We start from the raw sequence: 16,887 nt of genomic DNA, 5'->3' as shown, positions 1-16,887 counted from the left end.
AGTGACACTGGAATGAAACTAAAGTGAAAACAGAACGAACCATAAAATCACAGGTGCATACTTGTAGTTATTATTAGCATGGTTTTGTTTTACTCTCATCTCTCACAAGCCAATCTTTATTCATGTAGGTTATAAAATCCAATTTATCTGCCTTACCTCCTTTATTAGTTCAATTCTCTCCCTGTATAATCAATATTTAAATTTATATTAAAATAAAGGCAAAAAACAGACAACCAAAAAGAACTTCTGGTGGTTTTCAAAGAACATTTTGGGCTTAATGTTTTGGGCACACGTAACCACTTTTGTACCTCAACTGAAAATGTACATGTATACCTAAATAGGTATATACCCTCACTTTATAGATAACATATTTTGTGTTAAATTTCTCTTTTTCCCACTGTTTGACATTAATTTTTCTACTTACATTTTGCAACTCACTGAAACAGTTCATGAAGCAGATTATTTTATTCCACTTTTTTTTTTGTTTGTTTCCCTATACTTTTTAAGTCCAAATTCTATCCCTGCTTGCAAATATAATTTGGAAATCCCCAGGAAGACACTTGTACATCTTTGAATAGAATCTGATCTGCAATGCAAAAATTATCCTTTATGTTCTTTGGCACTTCTAATTTGCTTTTATGGATTATTTCCCTAAACACCTTAGTCCCCGGTCATCTAACACCTCCTGTGTTGGGCTATGCTGTGGTGTTCAGCTTGTCTTTCTGACAGCAACACCACCTCACACTAATGAACAGCCTGGTGATTACAAAATTTACTCTGATGGAAAGAATTATGGGCATTAATCCCCTCAGGAAGGAGGATAGCTGGGTTAAAGTCTCCCACACATGTGGTGAGCAGTGTAGCGGATAACAGCTCCGCTAATGATGAAAGGGGAACCAGAACCATTGCCACCTCCTGGGTTTTGAAAGCAAAGACTGACCTTTGCTCCCTTTTTGAAAGAAAGGGCTTATGATCCTAATTTCAAGAGAGCGTGAATCCAAAATGCTCCCTAGAGAAAGGTGCTTAGCCCTCGACAGAGGCAGGATTTAAGCACATTCCTATTTTGGCTACTGCATAGAAAACGTGCAGATTCATCATCTCTCTCAAGCTGCTCTGGTGGGTATAATTTTAACGAAACATCAGCACATGCTAAAGCATTTGCCCCGCTCCACCTTCCTGGAAACATGACCCCAGTGGCTTCAGCCTTCCCTTTGGTACAATCAGCTTGAGAAAGGTAAGGAAATGCCATAACCTGGATCTGTGAGTCTCTGCTGGAAAAGACAAGTTACCTTCTCATAACAGTGAGAAATGAAGTTCACTGTTTTCATTCAACATACAACATGCTAAAACCTAAACCTGAGCAGGCATCTCAAAGCATGTGACCATGCCTCCAGTTACTAGTATTTCACTGCTCAGGCTTGTAACTCACTTACAAATCAGTGGATGAGAACATGCTTCAGCGTACCATGTTTTTTTGGAAATGTAAATGGTAGCCATGCTTAAACACTACCCACTGACAGAGTTACTCTATGAAACAAAAATAAGCCACAAAATAACCCAAAGCAAAATATAAACCAAATCTAAAATGAGAAACGAGTTTATAGACATAGAACTGATACTTTCTTCCTTTATCTGCTGAGATAGAAGTGTTTCTTTCAACATCCCTCCAAGACACAGTCAAGCTCAAAGCCTTGTAAGATTTCCACATCTTCTTTTATGGATTTGGATTGCTTTTTAACAAAAATAATAGCTCAAAACAAACTGAACCAACCAACTTGTATTAAACTTTGAAAAGCTGACTGAGAGGCTACGCAATAGCTCTGATTCAGCTTGCTTAGCCGAGGCAAAGCATCTGGCCACGTGATTCAGAAAACACCACTCTGAAGTCGAGCAGGAGCTGCTTTCCAAAGGAGGAAATGCCTGTTTTCCTTTGTAATCTGTGTGCAAAGTTTCCTCAGTAGCACTAACAGCTATTTATTTAAACATGATACAAGTAAATATGATATTCACAACTCTCTTATTGTTCATCCAATGTTTGGAGCCACAGTTAAGTACAAACATTTACCATCTGGCCTGATGCCAACACAGATGAATTCTTCTTCTTAGTCAGTGTTAAAACCTCATTCAACATCCACCTCTTCCTCTGAAAACTCTGGCACACCACTGATGATCTTCAGGGCACAATGTAAATACTCCAAACCCATAAATGGAAGGATTGGGGAAGGAAAAAGAAAAACATGCGCTTTTTTTTTTCTTCAGAAAAGTAAAATAAAGCCACATTGAAAACATCCTGCCAACAAACTAGGAGGCTACTAGATAACTGACTAATGCTGCCAAAAATCATTCCGCAAGGATAAATGGCTGCTTCCTCACAAAACACACAAAAACACAGACTAAAATTACCTGACAGTCATTTTCAATCCCAGCATACAGACACTGTGTGGGATCTCCAAGGCACTGCACAGGCAGCTGAAGCCTATGGTGTTAACCATCTTAGAAGAACTATCTGACCATCTAATCTGTCTTGCATCAGTTTCATGAGATACCTGCTAAAACACCTTGACTTTCTTGCCAAGCGGAAACCTACCAAGCCACTGGCAATATCTATCATAACCCGGTGTGCCACTTCAACCATCTGGTTAAGTTAAAGCACCGCTGGACACAGAAGCAAGTCGTACTTCCATTTGCTGGGCACATCCCACCAACCTGTAAACTCAGTTTTCTATACTGAGTACCTAAATTTCCAGTATCCTGTAGTTTCACCTTGAGTTTGACAAGCTTTAGTAAGTTAGCGACAGAATGTACAATAATTGATCTTCAAGCTTCATAAATATTCAGTAGGATCCGGGTATGAGATGTAGAAAGCTGTTGCATAATTCCTGTGAAGATAGCTGGAAAAGGTCAACATCAGAATGCCACCTCTAAAATGGAGATTAACCAAGAGACAGAGCCCTTAGGAAGAATTATCTAAAAGGTCCATGCAGCACTATTTTTTAAGACTAAGATAAGCTTTTGTCTCCCTTCATGAGAAAAGTAGTAATGAAATGTCTTTCCAATAAACAAAATATTTCCAGGACTTGCATTTTACAAAGTGCTCTTTTGAAAAATGCTGGAATTTTACAGGCTTCTTCCAGTTACAAAGCAAAAAACAAGAAACAAACACGATCCTGTAGCCCACAACTTGTGGTGCCATTACTATCTGCTTTCTAAAGTACGGTATTAACAGTCCATTTAATCAGTCTTGGTAACACAGGCAGTAGACAGAAAAATTGATTACTGGTCCCCTAATAAAATGTTGCATTTTTAAATTACTGCTCTTGTCACTACAGTCACAACAAGTATTTGCACTCTCCCTCCTCTCGTTATGTTGTAATTCTATGAAAATGTGCTAGCTCTGCAGAAACACAAGGGTCCATGTTAGGAAAGCTTTTTACAAGGCTAAGAACCACATGGCTGAGTGTCTAAAAGTAAAATAGAAACCCTACGACTTCTTTGCCCCTATCACTCAATTGAAATATTTCAGGTTTATCTGCCAAAAGTGAGTGTTTTAAAATCTGCAGAACCAGACCACAAGTGTCTTAAGAATTTTTACAGGATAAGATGACAAGCTCTTGAAACACTGATGTTAGTTTTCAGTAAGTGAGGCTAAAGAAGGCTGCAAAGAAAACCCAACACTCCAACATGATTTAAAACAGGACAGCAGGGTGACACCAGCTTGATTTGGTCTTGCCCAAAATCATAGTATACAATCAAAGAAATAAATGATGGTGGTAAAAAGAAACCCGAAACATAGGCTTACAGAAAATAGGTCTCACTAAATAGATTTGGTATGGCTTTCTGTCAAGAATATAGGTTGGACTGGATAAAAATATCTTGTAGTTTCTGACCTACTATACTTAGATCTCTGTAAGATTTAGTGCCACACACCAGTCTGATTTACAAGTTATTCAACACGAAGAAAACCTGGTATCTAAAACCACCTCATAAATTATTAGGGAGGCTTAGGAAAAATATTTGAAATCCACCTCATCAATAGTTAAAGCTGTTTTCTCAGCCCTAAAATCATAGCTCATTAGAGCCTGGAATACTATAAAAAGCTTCTTTCCTTTTAACTTTTTCTACAGCTGTAAAAAAACCCATATATACAGAGTTAAAGAAAAGGGAAGGCGGTATAAAGTCACTTTAAACTTTGACTCCCGTAGGTTATTTACTTTTTAGGAAAGAAAACTCCAACTGTAACAGATTTCCTCAATAAAAAGGTGTACTTAAAAGCCATTTTTTCCAGCAAAATAGAAAGGGCAGTAATGAAAAATCTGAGCCAGTTCCACACACATGTATCATCTTGCAGTACTAAACTTACCTAGCTTATACTTCCCATATCCAGAGTCACCTGGAAACGTTACAGAGGATCATTTAACACTTTTGACAAGGACAGGTGTGCAACAAATTATTATGTATAAGCTGCTTCAGGGTCTTACCATACGGCACACATAAAGGAATTCAAGGGAAGAGGGAAAACGACATCACATTTAGCTTGGTTGTAAGCCTGCACACACAGGTACTTATTCCTAAAGAGCTGGCACAGCTCTACCCTTGCTATGCCCTGTGCAAGACATTACTGCATGACTCTCCAATACTGATGCCCTAAGAAGGTTCAATGCTACTCAGTTTTTCTGCTAGGCAGTTGAAGGATTATATAAAAGTCTGAGCCTGCACAGAATACAAGAACTGATGAAGGACAAATAAGTAAGAGTAGGTCAAGCCTGCTCCAGAGATCCAGATTATACATGACACTGAATTAATGGGAAAAACATGCCGGTATACAGCCCAGCACAACACACACTCCACACATGTGAAACAAGGGGAGTTTCATACAAGATGGGGAGCTCCACTTGGAGCAAATGGAAAGAAGACTCCAAATACATAACAAATACCCAAGTGCATAGAGAAACCCAGCAAGCTGGACCTGGCTTCCTGGGCACAAATATCTCATGGATATTTAAAATGGCAAAATAGAGCAGGGAATAGAACAGGCTATTACATCAATACATAGCCTTAGTTTCTTGGTGATTTATCTGCCAATAATAAGGAGAGAAGTTAATGAACACTGAAGATGCCATAAAGCCCTGTCTTGAAAAGAAAAATAATGGCTTTGTTCTCAAAATTGTTCTTAAGAACTGCAGACCCAGGACAGAGAATTTGCAAGAATCTTGTAATTAGTAACACACATGAAGACAAGAATGGCAAAAAATTCATTAGATATTATTAACTAATCATATGTACTGCTTTATTCTATATTAATTACTCAAGGACTATCTTTGTAGAGAGTTTAATAAGACTATCTTAACACTGGTATGATGAACAAAAAGGGAGAAAAGATTCTATTGGATTAAATGATAGAAAAGAGCACAAAAGTATTCTAACACAATTAAATAAACAACTGTGGATTTTCACTTGCAATAGTCTACAGTTCAGATCATGGTCTATCTGTGGTAGAAATGGAAAAGGTTTAGAAAACAGAAAGAGCTCAAAGACGGGCAAGAAAAACAGTAAGTTTTTCATCCAGTCATTAGGACTGGATGCTTCTAGATGCTTAAGACTTCCAAGAGGTAATCAGCGGGTGAAGAGGGAAAAGCAGCAAAAAAGCGCACTGTAAAGAGAAGTTCAGCTAGGTCTTCTTGTCACCCTTTGGCAAAATACTAGGGCTGGATCATAGTGATCAAAGCCTTAAAAAAAACAAAAGTTTTTGTCAAACCAACTATATTAAATGGCAATAAATTCAGAATTCATAAAAGTGAGCATTTTTAATAGTGCTTACATAGCTCATGAATTCATGACCTGTTCTTCAGCCCAAACTTTGTATAACTGAATAGAGAGTTAGGTTTCCACATGCATTATATCACTCACAAATCACAAAATAATACATAAAGAAATTCAAGAGCAGAAATCACTTATCCAGGTTTTCTATGCTGGAACCTCTTTATTCCCAAGAGTTAAGGCAGAATTTTAATGACCATTCTCTGTAATGCTTTCCCAATAGCACCTTCCAAAGAACCTCACCAGTTGCTTATTGACAACAAAGCACTGGCTTGAAACAATCTACAAATCCGTATTTACCGCCATCCAGAACAAAAAAAGCACCTTATAATCACTCCCAGCTCTAAAACCTGGGAAGCACAGATCACAGTACACATTCACTTTGTTCTTTTCTTACCCTCATTTTCCCCACCACCCTAAAACTGTCAGTTCGAAGTGCTGAGCAGAACAAGTCATGTACAAACCATAATGAAAAGAGAGTAAGAGGGTGTCAGGCTCTGGATGTATGTCTCATGTACCATGATATATACTACAGTAACATTGCCAGCTTTAGCACTGCCCAAGTGTCAAAGTCTGTGGACCAAAAGCCTAAAATTCAACACTTAGTATCAGTAACACTTAATACCTCTTTTCTCCAGACACCTCTACCCTTTTTTCCAGTGCCAGCTTAGCTTTCAGGGTCGGAAGAAACAACTTTTGTTCTTATCCACTGGTGACAGCAAAACTTGCCAGGAAAATACCAGAATAATGATGTATTTTACACCATGGGCCCTGCTGCTTGTCTCCCCTCAGTGATGAGCTGAAGGGCAGCCCAGGAGAGGCCAACCTGCTCCCTCATGCCTGCACCATGAGCACGTCCTCTGCACCCTTACCAGGGAGCAGGCACAAAGGGGCTGCTATTCCCGCTCACTCAAGACACAGGGACCGTCCGGCCACCATGGTGGGTCCTACCACCCCTGAGGCGCCATCACCTCAGTGCTGGGCACCACAGGAGGACCATCCATCTGCTCCACCATGCGATCCACAGCCCCCAGGCCACGCAGGAGCCCTCTAAGGGGAGAAGGGGGCAGCCAAGGGCGATGGTAACAGCGGCCCCGGGAGGACACTGGGAGGCAGGACCGTGGCGAAAGGGGCACCCCGGCCCGGCGGCCACCCCGCCACGGCGCGTCGAAGGGCGAGGGAGCATGTGCTGGGGGCATGGCGGGGCGGCCCGGGCGGGGGGGCGGCGGGGCCGGGGGCGCGGTGGCGGGGGCGGGGAGGTGGAGCCTGGCTGCGGGCGCGGGGACCGCCGCTTCCCTCCCCCGTCGGCCCCTCACCTGGCGGGGCCGCTCCTCGCCAGGGGGCCGGTTCCACGCGGGGCGCAGGCCTCGCCCGCCGGCCCTCCCCGCGGCAGCCGCCGCCGGCCCGCGCGTCTGCCGACAGCCGGCTCAGGCCCCAGCCGCTGCCACCGCCTCCCCCTCCATGGCCGCCGCTCTCGCCGGCTGCATTGTGGGAAGCTGACCTCACTCGCTGCTGCCGCCGCCCCGTCGGCTCCGGCACTCGCCGCCATGGGGGCCGTGACCGACGGTGAGACCTCCCTCCACTCCTTCCTTCCTAACTCCCTCCCTTCCCGCGCCCCGGCTCCGGCCCCGGCTTCGGCCCCGACCCCCGCCCGCTCCGCTCCCCTCAGCGCCGGGCCCGCCTCGTCTTTCGCCCCACAGTCCCGGCTTTCTCGCCCGCCCGCCAGGGAACGGCTCCCGAGTCCCTGGCCTCAGGCCTCTCCCCGCGGCCCCCCGGCCTCTCACCCCGTAGGCTGGTCTCCATCCTGAGCCCGGCCCCGCAGCTCCGCTCCGGGGCCCCTCATGCCGGGGCACTCTCAGGCCTTGGGCGCCCCCCACCCCCAGGCCTGTCTGCCCGGGTCCCTCAGCAGCGCGCTCCGGCCCTGCGGCGCCTGCTCTTGAGCGGACCCTCCCTGTTTAGCCCCGGGAATCGTTCCCTGAGGGCCCGGGATGGAACTCGCGCTCGGCTCGGGGATGCGGCTGCCATAGCGTGAGGCATTAAACGAGGTTTTTTTTCCCCTCAGATGAAGTTATCCGCAAGCGACTTCTGATCGATGGCGATGGTGCTGGTGACGACAGGCGGATCAATTTGTTGGTGAAGAGTTTCATTAAGTGGTGTAATTCTGGATCTCAAGAGGAAGGGTATTTGTTTTCTGTTTTCTGTTTGTTTGTTTTAGCCTTGGAACCGATTAGCTTGCGTTTCAGCAGAAAACTGGGCTTGATCCGTTAGGAAAAGATCCGTGTTAAAATGTATACATGTGCTGTTCACAATGGCTCTGTGGTGCTTCCAGTGCAAACGCCGAGCCCCGTGGTAGGAGATGAGGACTCGAGCCAGGTCAGAAATCACTGAAGGCTGCAGGGCTGTATCATCTAATCTGCGAGAACCGCTCCAGTGCCCTCAGGATTTGTTGTCTGGGAGCACTGCTCTTTATTATAACAGGACTGTGACTCGGATATCTTAGTTGGCAGTTCTGCAGTCGTTCTGTCAGGGAAGGGAGTGCTGTTGGTATTCTGCTGCTGTGGTTCTCTTTCATGTTTGAATACCAAAAACCCCCAAACCAGCCTAAAGTGGCACTGGATGAGTGATAACGTGCTGTTCTGCTGTGGATCTCTACTAGCACTGGATATAAATTCCCAGAGAGCTCAGTATAGTGATTGTGTGTACAGAGAAGCAGTGCATTATTAAAATACTAATCCTGGTGGTCACAGAGCCAGCCCAAGCTGGGAATTTTACAACCCCTGGATCAATCTGCTCCATGCTGTAACAGTCACTTTACAGCTACAAGGACAGACTGGTGGTGTTAATGGGTGCCGTGTTTCTAAACTTGTAAAGAAATAAACATTGACTTCTTGAAATATTTTCTTTGGTTAATAATTGTTAAATGTTTAACTTCCCTTCTGCTATATGAGGGTTTGTTTTCTTGTTCTGTAAAGGTAGGGGGCCATGCTGCTTAGGAATAAATAGCTTAATAAATAGCTTAATAAATATTTAATAAATGAATAATGAATACATACAAATTAACATCTTGTCTGTTTTCAGATATACCCAGTACCAACGAATGCTGAGTACTTTATCCCAGTGTGAATTTTCAATGGGAAAAACTCTTCTGGTGTACGATATGAATCTGAGAGAAATGGAAAACTATGAAAAAATCTATAAGGACATAGGTAAAGTGATAAAATATAACTGTTTTCTGCTTGACAGTTGTTCTTTCATGAACATTTTGTGAGCATAATGCATACATGACTGGTTTAGGGTTTTTTTCTTAATAGGGAGCACTCATACGTACGCTGTAAGCATCTTATCAATATATAAAAAAAGAATCACACAGAATCACTGAATGGTTTGGGTTGGAAGGGGCCTTAAAGCTCATCCATTTCCAACCCCTGCCATGGGCAGGGACACCTTCCACTAGAGCAGGTTGCTCCAAGACCATGTGTCCAACCTGGCCTTGAACACTGCCAGGGATGGGGCAGCCACAGTTTCTTTGGACACCCTGTGCCAGCACCTCAGTAGCCTTATAGTAAAGAACTTCTTCCTTATATCCAATCTAAATCTCACCTGTATAAGTTTAAACCCATTACCCCTTGTCCTATCACTACAGTCCCTGATGAGAATAGTCCCTTCTCCAGCATGCTTGTTGGCTCCCTTCAGGTACTGGAAGCCTGCTATGAGGTCTCCACACAGTTTCTCTTCTCCAGGCTGGACAGCTCCAATTTTCTCAGCCTGTCCTCATGTGCGAGATGCTTCAGCCCCTAATCATCTTCATGACCTCTACTGGTCTTGCTGCAATACAAATAAAGAGGTTTTTTAACCTATTGAAATGTGTGTAGTTTTGAAGCTGATAAAGCTGGCAGGCAACTATGCCACAACTAGCTCTATATCTCTGTATGATTTAGCAGAATAACTTGTTTACATGTATTGTTTGATGTAAGTATAACTCTGGGTACTTTCTTTATTCCTTTAAGAAAATAGCATAGCTGCAGCACATGAGAAGATTTCTGAATGCAAAAAGCAAATCCTGCAAGCAAAAAGGATTCGAAAAAACCGCCAGGGTAAGGAGCAGTACCTGCTTTTATACACTGGGCAGTTTCAGGGTTTGGTTGGCTTTTCACATACATTGTATTGGAAAACAGGTTCCCAATTTTACAAAGTACAAAGGACTATACACAGAGACAGTGGTGCCAGTTACACACCCAGCAACACTGTTTATATCCTCACTGAACCTGTTATGAGGGGTGTATTTTTTCCCTACTCTTAAAAGTATATGCTGATAATTTCAATAGAAACTTAAAGCATTTCCCTGTAGTAGTTTTATCAAAAGTTTAGCAATGGAAGAGAAGAATTTGTTTTTTTATTGACATGATCAAAATGCTAAATGAGAATGTTTAGGAGTATAACAGATGAAACGTTTTAAACACAACTGATCAATTTTGTGGATAATTTTAGACTCAACTGGAAATTAAAAGAACTTTAACCAGTAGGAATGTAGAACTCTTACGTCTTCACAAACACAGGTCCAAAGTGTTTGCTTTCTGATATGTTCTGACCAGCCTGCAGCACAGATTTTGCCATGTGAATGAGGTGGTTGGCATATGTACTATCTTACTATCAGGAAATGGCTATGTTATTTGCCCGTGTAACTATAATACTGTTCTTAATGTGTAAAAAAAATACTGTTGCTTCTCATGACAGCATGAGAACATTTCTAAGAACATTTAAAGTTCTTAGAAAAATGTCTATGTGTAACATCAGCACCATTTTCTGTACACATAAGTTAGACTGTATCTAAAACCAATGCTTTGGTCATACAAATGACCAAGTGTGCAGCAATGCAGAGCTACCTAAAGGTGTTTTCTGGCCACATCCTTTACTAATCACTAGTACTGGGTAAGTCTGATTGAGTAGATAATGGCCTACAGTCATATTTGTAGTTTATTTAAAATCTCCTTTGATGTAATGAGATGTTATGGTATAAATTATGTACATTTTTGTATATGTATATTTGCAGGTACTTTTCTTACATATGTAAGGTGTTATTACAAATTGGAAGAATGTTAAAATAGTTTTTCAGGAAGGAGAAAAAAATCTGCACCATTCTGTGGTACCTGAGTTTTGGTTCTTGAATCAATACTTTAAGCATTATTTAGATAACAATTTAAATTTCTTTCAGAATATGATGCATTGGCTAAAGTCATACAGCACCATCCAGACAGACATGAAACACTGAAGTAAGTGTGAAACTACATTAAATTATAATAAGCCAGTAAGTTGAAAGTAACCATAGTTGACATTCCTTGGTTTCAGTTTGACCTTTCCTCACTTTTATGTAATTTCTTGTGACACAAGAAAAACTTGGCGTTTGTTTTAAAATTGTGCCCTCATCATCTTTCTTTCATTAATCTCCCTCTTGCATAGGCTCAGATATGTTGCTGGTCATTCTGTATTTGAGATGTTTCCATTGCTAAAGCGAATAAGTGAACTCAGAGGTGAATGGACATCTAATGTTAGTTTACCAGGAATGGACTACTCTGAAAAGAGAGATAGTGGGGAAGTGCTGTAAAGTGTGCCAGCGAAGGAATCAGTAGACACCCAAAATGCCTAACGTACAAGACAAAGCAGGGAGAAAGCTTTTAGGTTTTTTTTTGTTTTCCTTGTAGTAGTTGTTCCTGCATGCCCGGTTATAAATGATTGCATGGTGTACCACAGTATAACCTGCTCTGGCATGCAGGTTAGACCTACCTGTTGTCCAACTAGTCTTGCATGTAACTTACAGTATTGCTTGTGTCACTGTGGGATTTGGATTACTATCTGTGCTTTTGGGTCATTTGTGAAGAGATAATCTGTTTAACTTCAAGGCCCAGAAACATTCCAGAACTTACTGCATCTTTGAGTTTGTTCTCAATCTGATTACAGATGCAGCGTAGTGTTACTGCTGTCATTTAAGCACAGCTTTTGCCTATCCTGTTGCCCATTTCCAGTGAAATTGCAGAGGGATGCTGTCTTTTCACATTCCATGATCTTTAATGGCAAAAGGAAGACTTTTTTATTATATTACCCTAAAAATAAGATGTTTCTAGGTATAAAGCCACTGAGAGTATTTCACACATTCCTTTCTTGTGTGTGGTTTTTGTGTGCCTTGATTTTATTACAACTTCAATTATTACAGGCAGCTCTTATGAGGCATGACTGCTTCATTAGGCAGCATGTGCCATTTATCAAGTGAGGCTTCATAATAAAGCATTACAGAACTGAGGGTTTTCAATAAATCAAATAAGAACTGAAATACCTAAGTGATGATACTTTCTTCTTAGAGGATGCCAGGTTTAGGTTTAGAGAGGTTGTTCTAATTTTGTTTTAACACATCCAAGTGTAAGTTTTTTAAGCAAAGCTAGAAATGATGGTAAGGTCCAGCTAGTAAATTGAGTATTTTGTCTCTTCTTAAACTTAACTTTATAATCTACTTACCAGAGTGTATTATGGTTAGAAAAAACAGTGTAGTCCTCTGGAAGAGCAGCCACAGTGTATGCCCTTCGTCCTTCATATCTGGAGTCAAAAACATAGACTGTAACTATAATATAGTATGATCCTTCATTTTACAGATGGGGAAATAGGGCCTGGTTACAGAATGGAACATTTTTAAAGGAGCCTTGGTTCATTAGGTATTTTAGCTTTAACTCACCTCTCCAAATGAATAGCCTTTAAATACAGGAATCAGATAAGTTTTCATTCAGTGCTTCAATTAGAAGGCTTCCTTTCTCTCCAGTTTGAGGAAAGCATACAGAAAATGAGACTGTTAACCAAGAAGAATCACCCTTACATCAGAATTCAGGAAGCCTCGCTGACAATGTCACACTTCTTGTGGACTCTTAATCACTAAAAAAACTCGATAAAACCTTTTGTGAGGAGAAATGTCATGGTTTATTACAGGAGTTACATTTATAGCCTTTACAGGTTATATGGCACAATAGAACAAAGTTCGCAAAAATACTTTATGCTTATAAAGGGACTGTTTCTTGGACAACTAGTCGTACAGCACAAAGGAAGAAAAGCTGTTATGAGCTTAGTCACAAGTAATACACAAGAGCCAATTCAGGAAGTAACAGGAGCTGAACTACTAAATGGCAGTGCCCACAGTGTAATTAGATGCAGTATCAGAAGAGCTGCTTGGTCCATAAAAGGACCAAGACAAGACACCAAGTCTTAGAAAAGGAGATACAGAAATGAGAAGGCTAGGCAGAGATTCTCTGGAGTGGAAAGTAAAATTCGAGATCTAGCTTGGATGTTACTGGAAGAAAAATTGCATGTCTTCTCACAGTCTGCTTATACCTGACAGCACGGTGTAAACAGCAACATTTGGCCAAATGGAAGCCTTTCAGAAACTAGTAAAACCACTGTATAAGCTTATAAGCTGTTGGTATGTTTCCATTAAAGGAAAGGATAATGTCACACCCAGCCCTCTTCCAGGCATTCCCTTCAAGGTACCAAGTGTAGTGGCTCAAAAGAAGACAACCCCCTCAGGTAGCACTAAACTGTTTCCCAACCATCATGAGTTTCTTAGGACTGGAGGCCTTGCTGTGGTTCCCTGCCCAGACTAGTTGCAGGAGTTCTCAGTGCTTCAGAAAAAGCTTTATTTCCTTTCTGGGCCTTAACATATTTCTGTCTGCTGATCAAGGATGAACATCTTCAGTCCACTTCACCTTTAAAGAAACACATTGTTTTCATTGCACCAAGCATCAATTGTGGTAGGCATTAGAGGGAAATTAGAAGGACCAAACAGGACATTTGAGTTTGAGATGATGCTGTGTCCTCATATGAAAGCTGGTGTACATTATTATACCTATTTGTCTTTGCCCTACCTCAAAAAGGATTGGATGTGGTGGGTCCAAGTGAGACCAGAAATGCTTGCAGGAAGATCCCAAGAGATGTTGAAAGATAATATACTTCAATAATAATGGAGATTACAGGTGTTGCATGTTTCCTTTATCTCCTGATGCCAGAGGCAAGCAATTAAATTAAAACCTGGCATTTGAGAAGGAAGTGAGTATTTATATGGATCACAGTGTTAAATTCTGTGCTGTAAGGCATAAGTTATAGCATGTAATTCCATCAAAAACATAGATTATTCTACATATGCTTGCTGTAAAGTCTACATGTTGCCTGTCTGGTCAGGCCGTTGTCAGAGATAACGTACTTGACTGTGTGTGGTCAGTTGTTGTGTTTGTATGTTGGGTATGTATGTTTATCAGATATGTTCTCCAGGTTGATGCTGTGTTTTTATTTAATCTTATGTCAACATGAAAAAATCTGTGAAGTAGCAAAACCTATGAAAATGCCATGGGTGTTTAATGTAACCCGCTTTTAACTTTCATTGTATGTATTGTATTGTAAATACCATGTTTGTAGCAGGACTGAATTGTTAACAGCCCAAATGCCCTGTATACCGCTGTTACAGAACCACAGAATGGTTAGGGTTGGAAAGGACGTTAAGATCATCCAGGTCCAACCCCCTGCCATGGGCAGGGACATCTCACACTAAACGATGTCACCCAGGGCTCTGTCCAACCTGGCCTTGAACACTGCCAGGGACGGAGCATTTACCACTTCTCTGAGCAGCCCATTCCAGTGCCTCACCCCCCTCACAGTAAAGAGCTTCTTCCTTATATCTAACCTGAACTTCCCCTGTTTAAGTTTAAAACCGTCACCTCTTGTCCTATCACTAAGCATCCCGGCTTGAAGACTGTGTTTTCTGTAATTTAACATCTATGTGAAGGGGCCTTATCTCTGTGTCACTTCATTTGTTAGGCTTTGTTTAGCTATGCTGTTTATTTAATGGTTCTTTTTTCTTTATTTACTTCATATCTATTTTGCAAGAACTTTACAGAACTTTTTAAAAATACTGCAACAATTTCTTTCCAGGCAGCTGGAAGCTTTGGGGAAAGAACTGCAACATCTTTCTCACATTAAAGAGAATGTTGAAGATAAGGTAGGTTTTTCATAGAGATTGTTAGATAATAAATTATTAGGAACATAATGAATGGAGAATCTGCTATGTGCTGTCTGTGCTCTGTTTCCTAAAATACGTATTTTTATCATTCCAGTTGGAACTGAGAAGAAAGCAGTTTCATGTTCTCCTGAGCACCATCCATGAACTTCAGCAAACCCTAGAGAGTAAGTGGTGTTCTTGGGTATTTTATCTATAACTGGGGTGGGTTTCAGCAGATCAAAAGGACTCGCAGCTTCCAGCAGTGGCCAGATGTGTGCAGCTGAGGTTGGAGACCTCTTGAATCAGCGGCAAGTTTTTTCCAGTAGTAGCCCAGAGCCTGAGACTGCTCTGAGATTTTTTTCTCCTACAAACTGGCCACTGTGTCATTTCATGACTAGCTTCAGATTAGTCTGTTGTAGACAACAAATTTATTTAAAACGTGAGGGTGGAGAATGACAATTTGAGGTTGTTTCTGTTTTTAAACAGAAAAAGTATTTCTTACAGGAAAGTATTCTTGGGCATACTTCCAAACTTGTTTGTGTAATTCCAGTTTCGGTGGTTATGAATGTGTCACTGCCATTGTGGTATTGTTTGAGGCTTTGCTAAAGAGAAATTGGAATACAGGAAAGCAAAATGAGTTGCTCAGACAGCGAGTCTGTAATAGAGGAGGGACTAAAACTAGCATACACAAGAGCTAAAGTCAGGAATTGAGTCATACTCATCTTTTGTCATACAAACACTTAATATTTTCAAATCAGCATTTACTTTTCATTCTCTAATATGGATGGTATTGTTTCAAGTAATATTTGCTGAGTATTTGCCATGTCTTTCAAAGATGGAATCATTGGTATAGCCTTTGAGCGTGACCTGATTAAATACATACATGGCTATCAGAGCAGATTTTCATTGAGGCTGTCTAGATCTACTTAAGCAGAATAAACTGCTAATCCTAGGTGCATTTTAGCAGAGGGATGTTGTTATGTGCTACTAACACTTAAGTATTGGTCTCTAAAATACGTATGAATGTATAGATTACCTTTCAGTTCTAGGATTTTGTGAAAAAAGTAACAGTTCAGTGGACAGCACAGCTTCAGTTTGAAGTAAATAAACCATTAATAGGCAAAGTGAAAGGATGTGATTTAAATTTGGTACTTTTTGCTTGCATTGATGCTGTAGGGTTTACCCCATGTTTCCTGCAGTAGCTTTTGCAGACAAAACCCTTAAGCTTTGAAGGATTTTGTTTCAATTTGAATTCAGCATTTTGTGTAATAAGACAATCAACTACACATTTAAGGCAATCAACATAAAGTATTTAAGTGCTCTGCAATGCAGTCTGTAAGTACCGCCAAGCATGTTTGACTAACAGTCCTATTGAATTTTAGATGATGAAAAACTTTCAGAAGCTGAAGAATCTCAGGAAACTCAGATCGAAACAGAGACCAAACAGTAGATGTGATATGAAGACTGACCATACTTCTGAAGAATGTCCAAGTGTCTTCAGTTTGTGTTGAAACCAACAGTAAAGAGGGATGGAGAAAAAAAAAATTGTTTTCTACTATTTCTGTGATGTTCTATACACAAATACTTGTTTTTTCTTCAGGGGAAAACAGTTACAGATCCACACAGGCAGTTTGCATTAATCCACAAAGTTTGCAGTTCCTGATAAGAAATATACTTTGTTTTTATAAAGGATGAAACGTCTACACAATGTTCATGAACTAAGGTGTTTGCAAAACACTGTCAATAAAAGCTGTTTACAAAGAGTTCTGTGGGTTTAGCACACATTGAGCCTAATAGTAAGGACACCTTTACTTATTTCACATTGGACTGAGGATGGTGCATCTTTGCATGAGTCCTGGCCTCTATACCTGAGTCCAGATGGGACCTAAACCTGAACTAAATAGGGCTTTAATTTGTCAGGGTAGCTGCCATTTTAAACTCACTTGTGACTAGACTAGAATTTGTTAGTTTCACATAAAAAAAAGTTACTTCTGTAGAATTCATGCTTGTCAAGGGGTGTAAACCAACAAAAATCATACTGCACT

The 16,887-nt window shown here is 41.1% G+C and overlaps 2 protein-coding genes across 2 annotated transcripts in view; one reads left to right on the top strand and one right to left on the bottom strand.

The window, feature by feature from the left end:
* The window catches only part of ATXN7 (ataxin 7), an 82,111-nt gene extending 74,857 nt beyond the window's left edge, over nt 1–7,254 (bottom strand). Inside the window, exon 1 of the mRNA XM_057397356.1 lies at nt 7,134–7,254. The gene's annotated coding sequence lies outside the window, so the exon portion shown is untranslated. The remainder of the gene's footprint in view (nt 1–7,133) is intronic.
* THOC7 (THO complex subunit 7) lies at nt 7,160–16,605 on the top strand. The gene is made up of 8 exons (XM_057397367.1): nt 7,160–7,383; nt 7,880–7,997; nt 8,896–9,023; nt 9,825–9,911; nt 11,030–11,087; nt 14,776–14,842; nt 14,958–15,027; nt 16,225–16,605. Exons 1-8 carry the CDS (start codon nt 7,365–7,367, stop codon nt 16,290–16,292), a joined length of 615 nt encoding a protein of 204 aa, XP_057253350.1. The 5' UTR covers nt 7,160–7,364; the 3' UTR covers nt 16,293–16,605.
* Nucleotides 16,606–16,887: the final 282 nt, after the last annotated feature.

Source organism: Pezoporus wallicus, unplaced genomic scaffold (assembly GCF_028554395.1).
Source record: "Pezoporus wallicus isolate ANWC-B61680 ecotype Strahan unplaced genomic scaffold, APGP_CSIRO_Pwel_v1 contig_8714, whole genome shotgun sequence".
Classification (NCBI taxonomy): Eukaryota; Metazoa; Chordata; class Aves; order Psittaciformes; family Psittacidae; genus Pezoporus; species Pezoporus wallicus.
The sequence above is the reverse complement of the archived record's forward strand: the minus strand, read 5'-3'. Positions and strand labels throughout refer to the sequence as shown.

Excerpts from the sequence above, each read along its gene's own strand:
- THOC7 (XM_057397367.1), top strand. Across the intron at positions 7,998-8,895 it reads TCTGGATCTCAAGAGGAAGG|ATATACCCAGTACCAACGAA; the intron begins GTATTTGTTTTC and ends GTCTGTTTTCAG. Across the intron at positions 14,843-14,957 it reads AAGAGAATGTTGAAGATAAG|TTGGAACTGAGAAGAAAGCA; the intron begins GTAGGTTTTTCA and ends TTATCATTCCAG.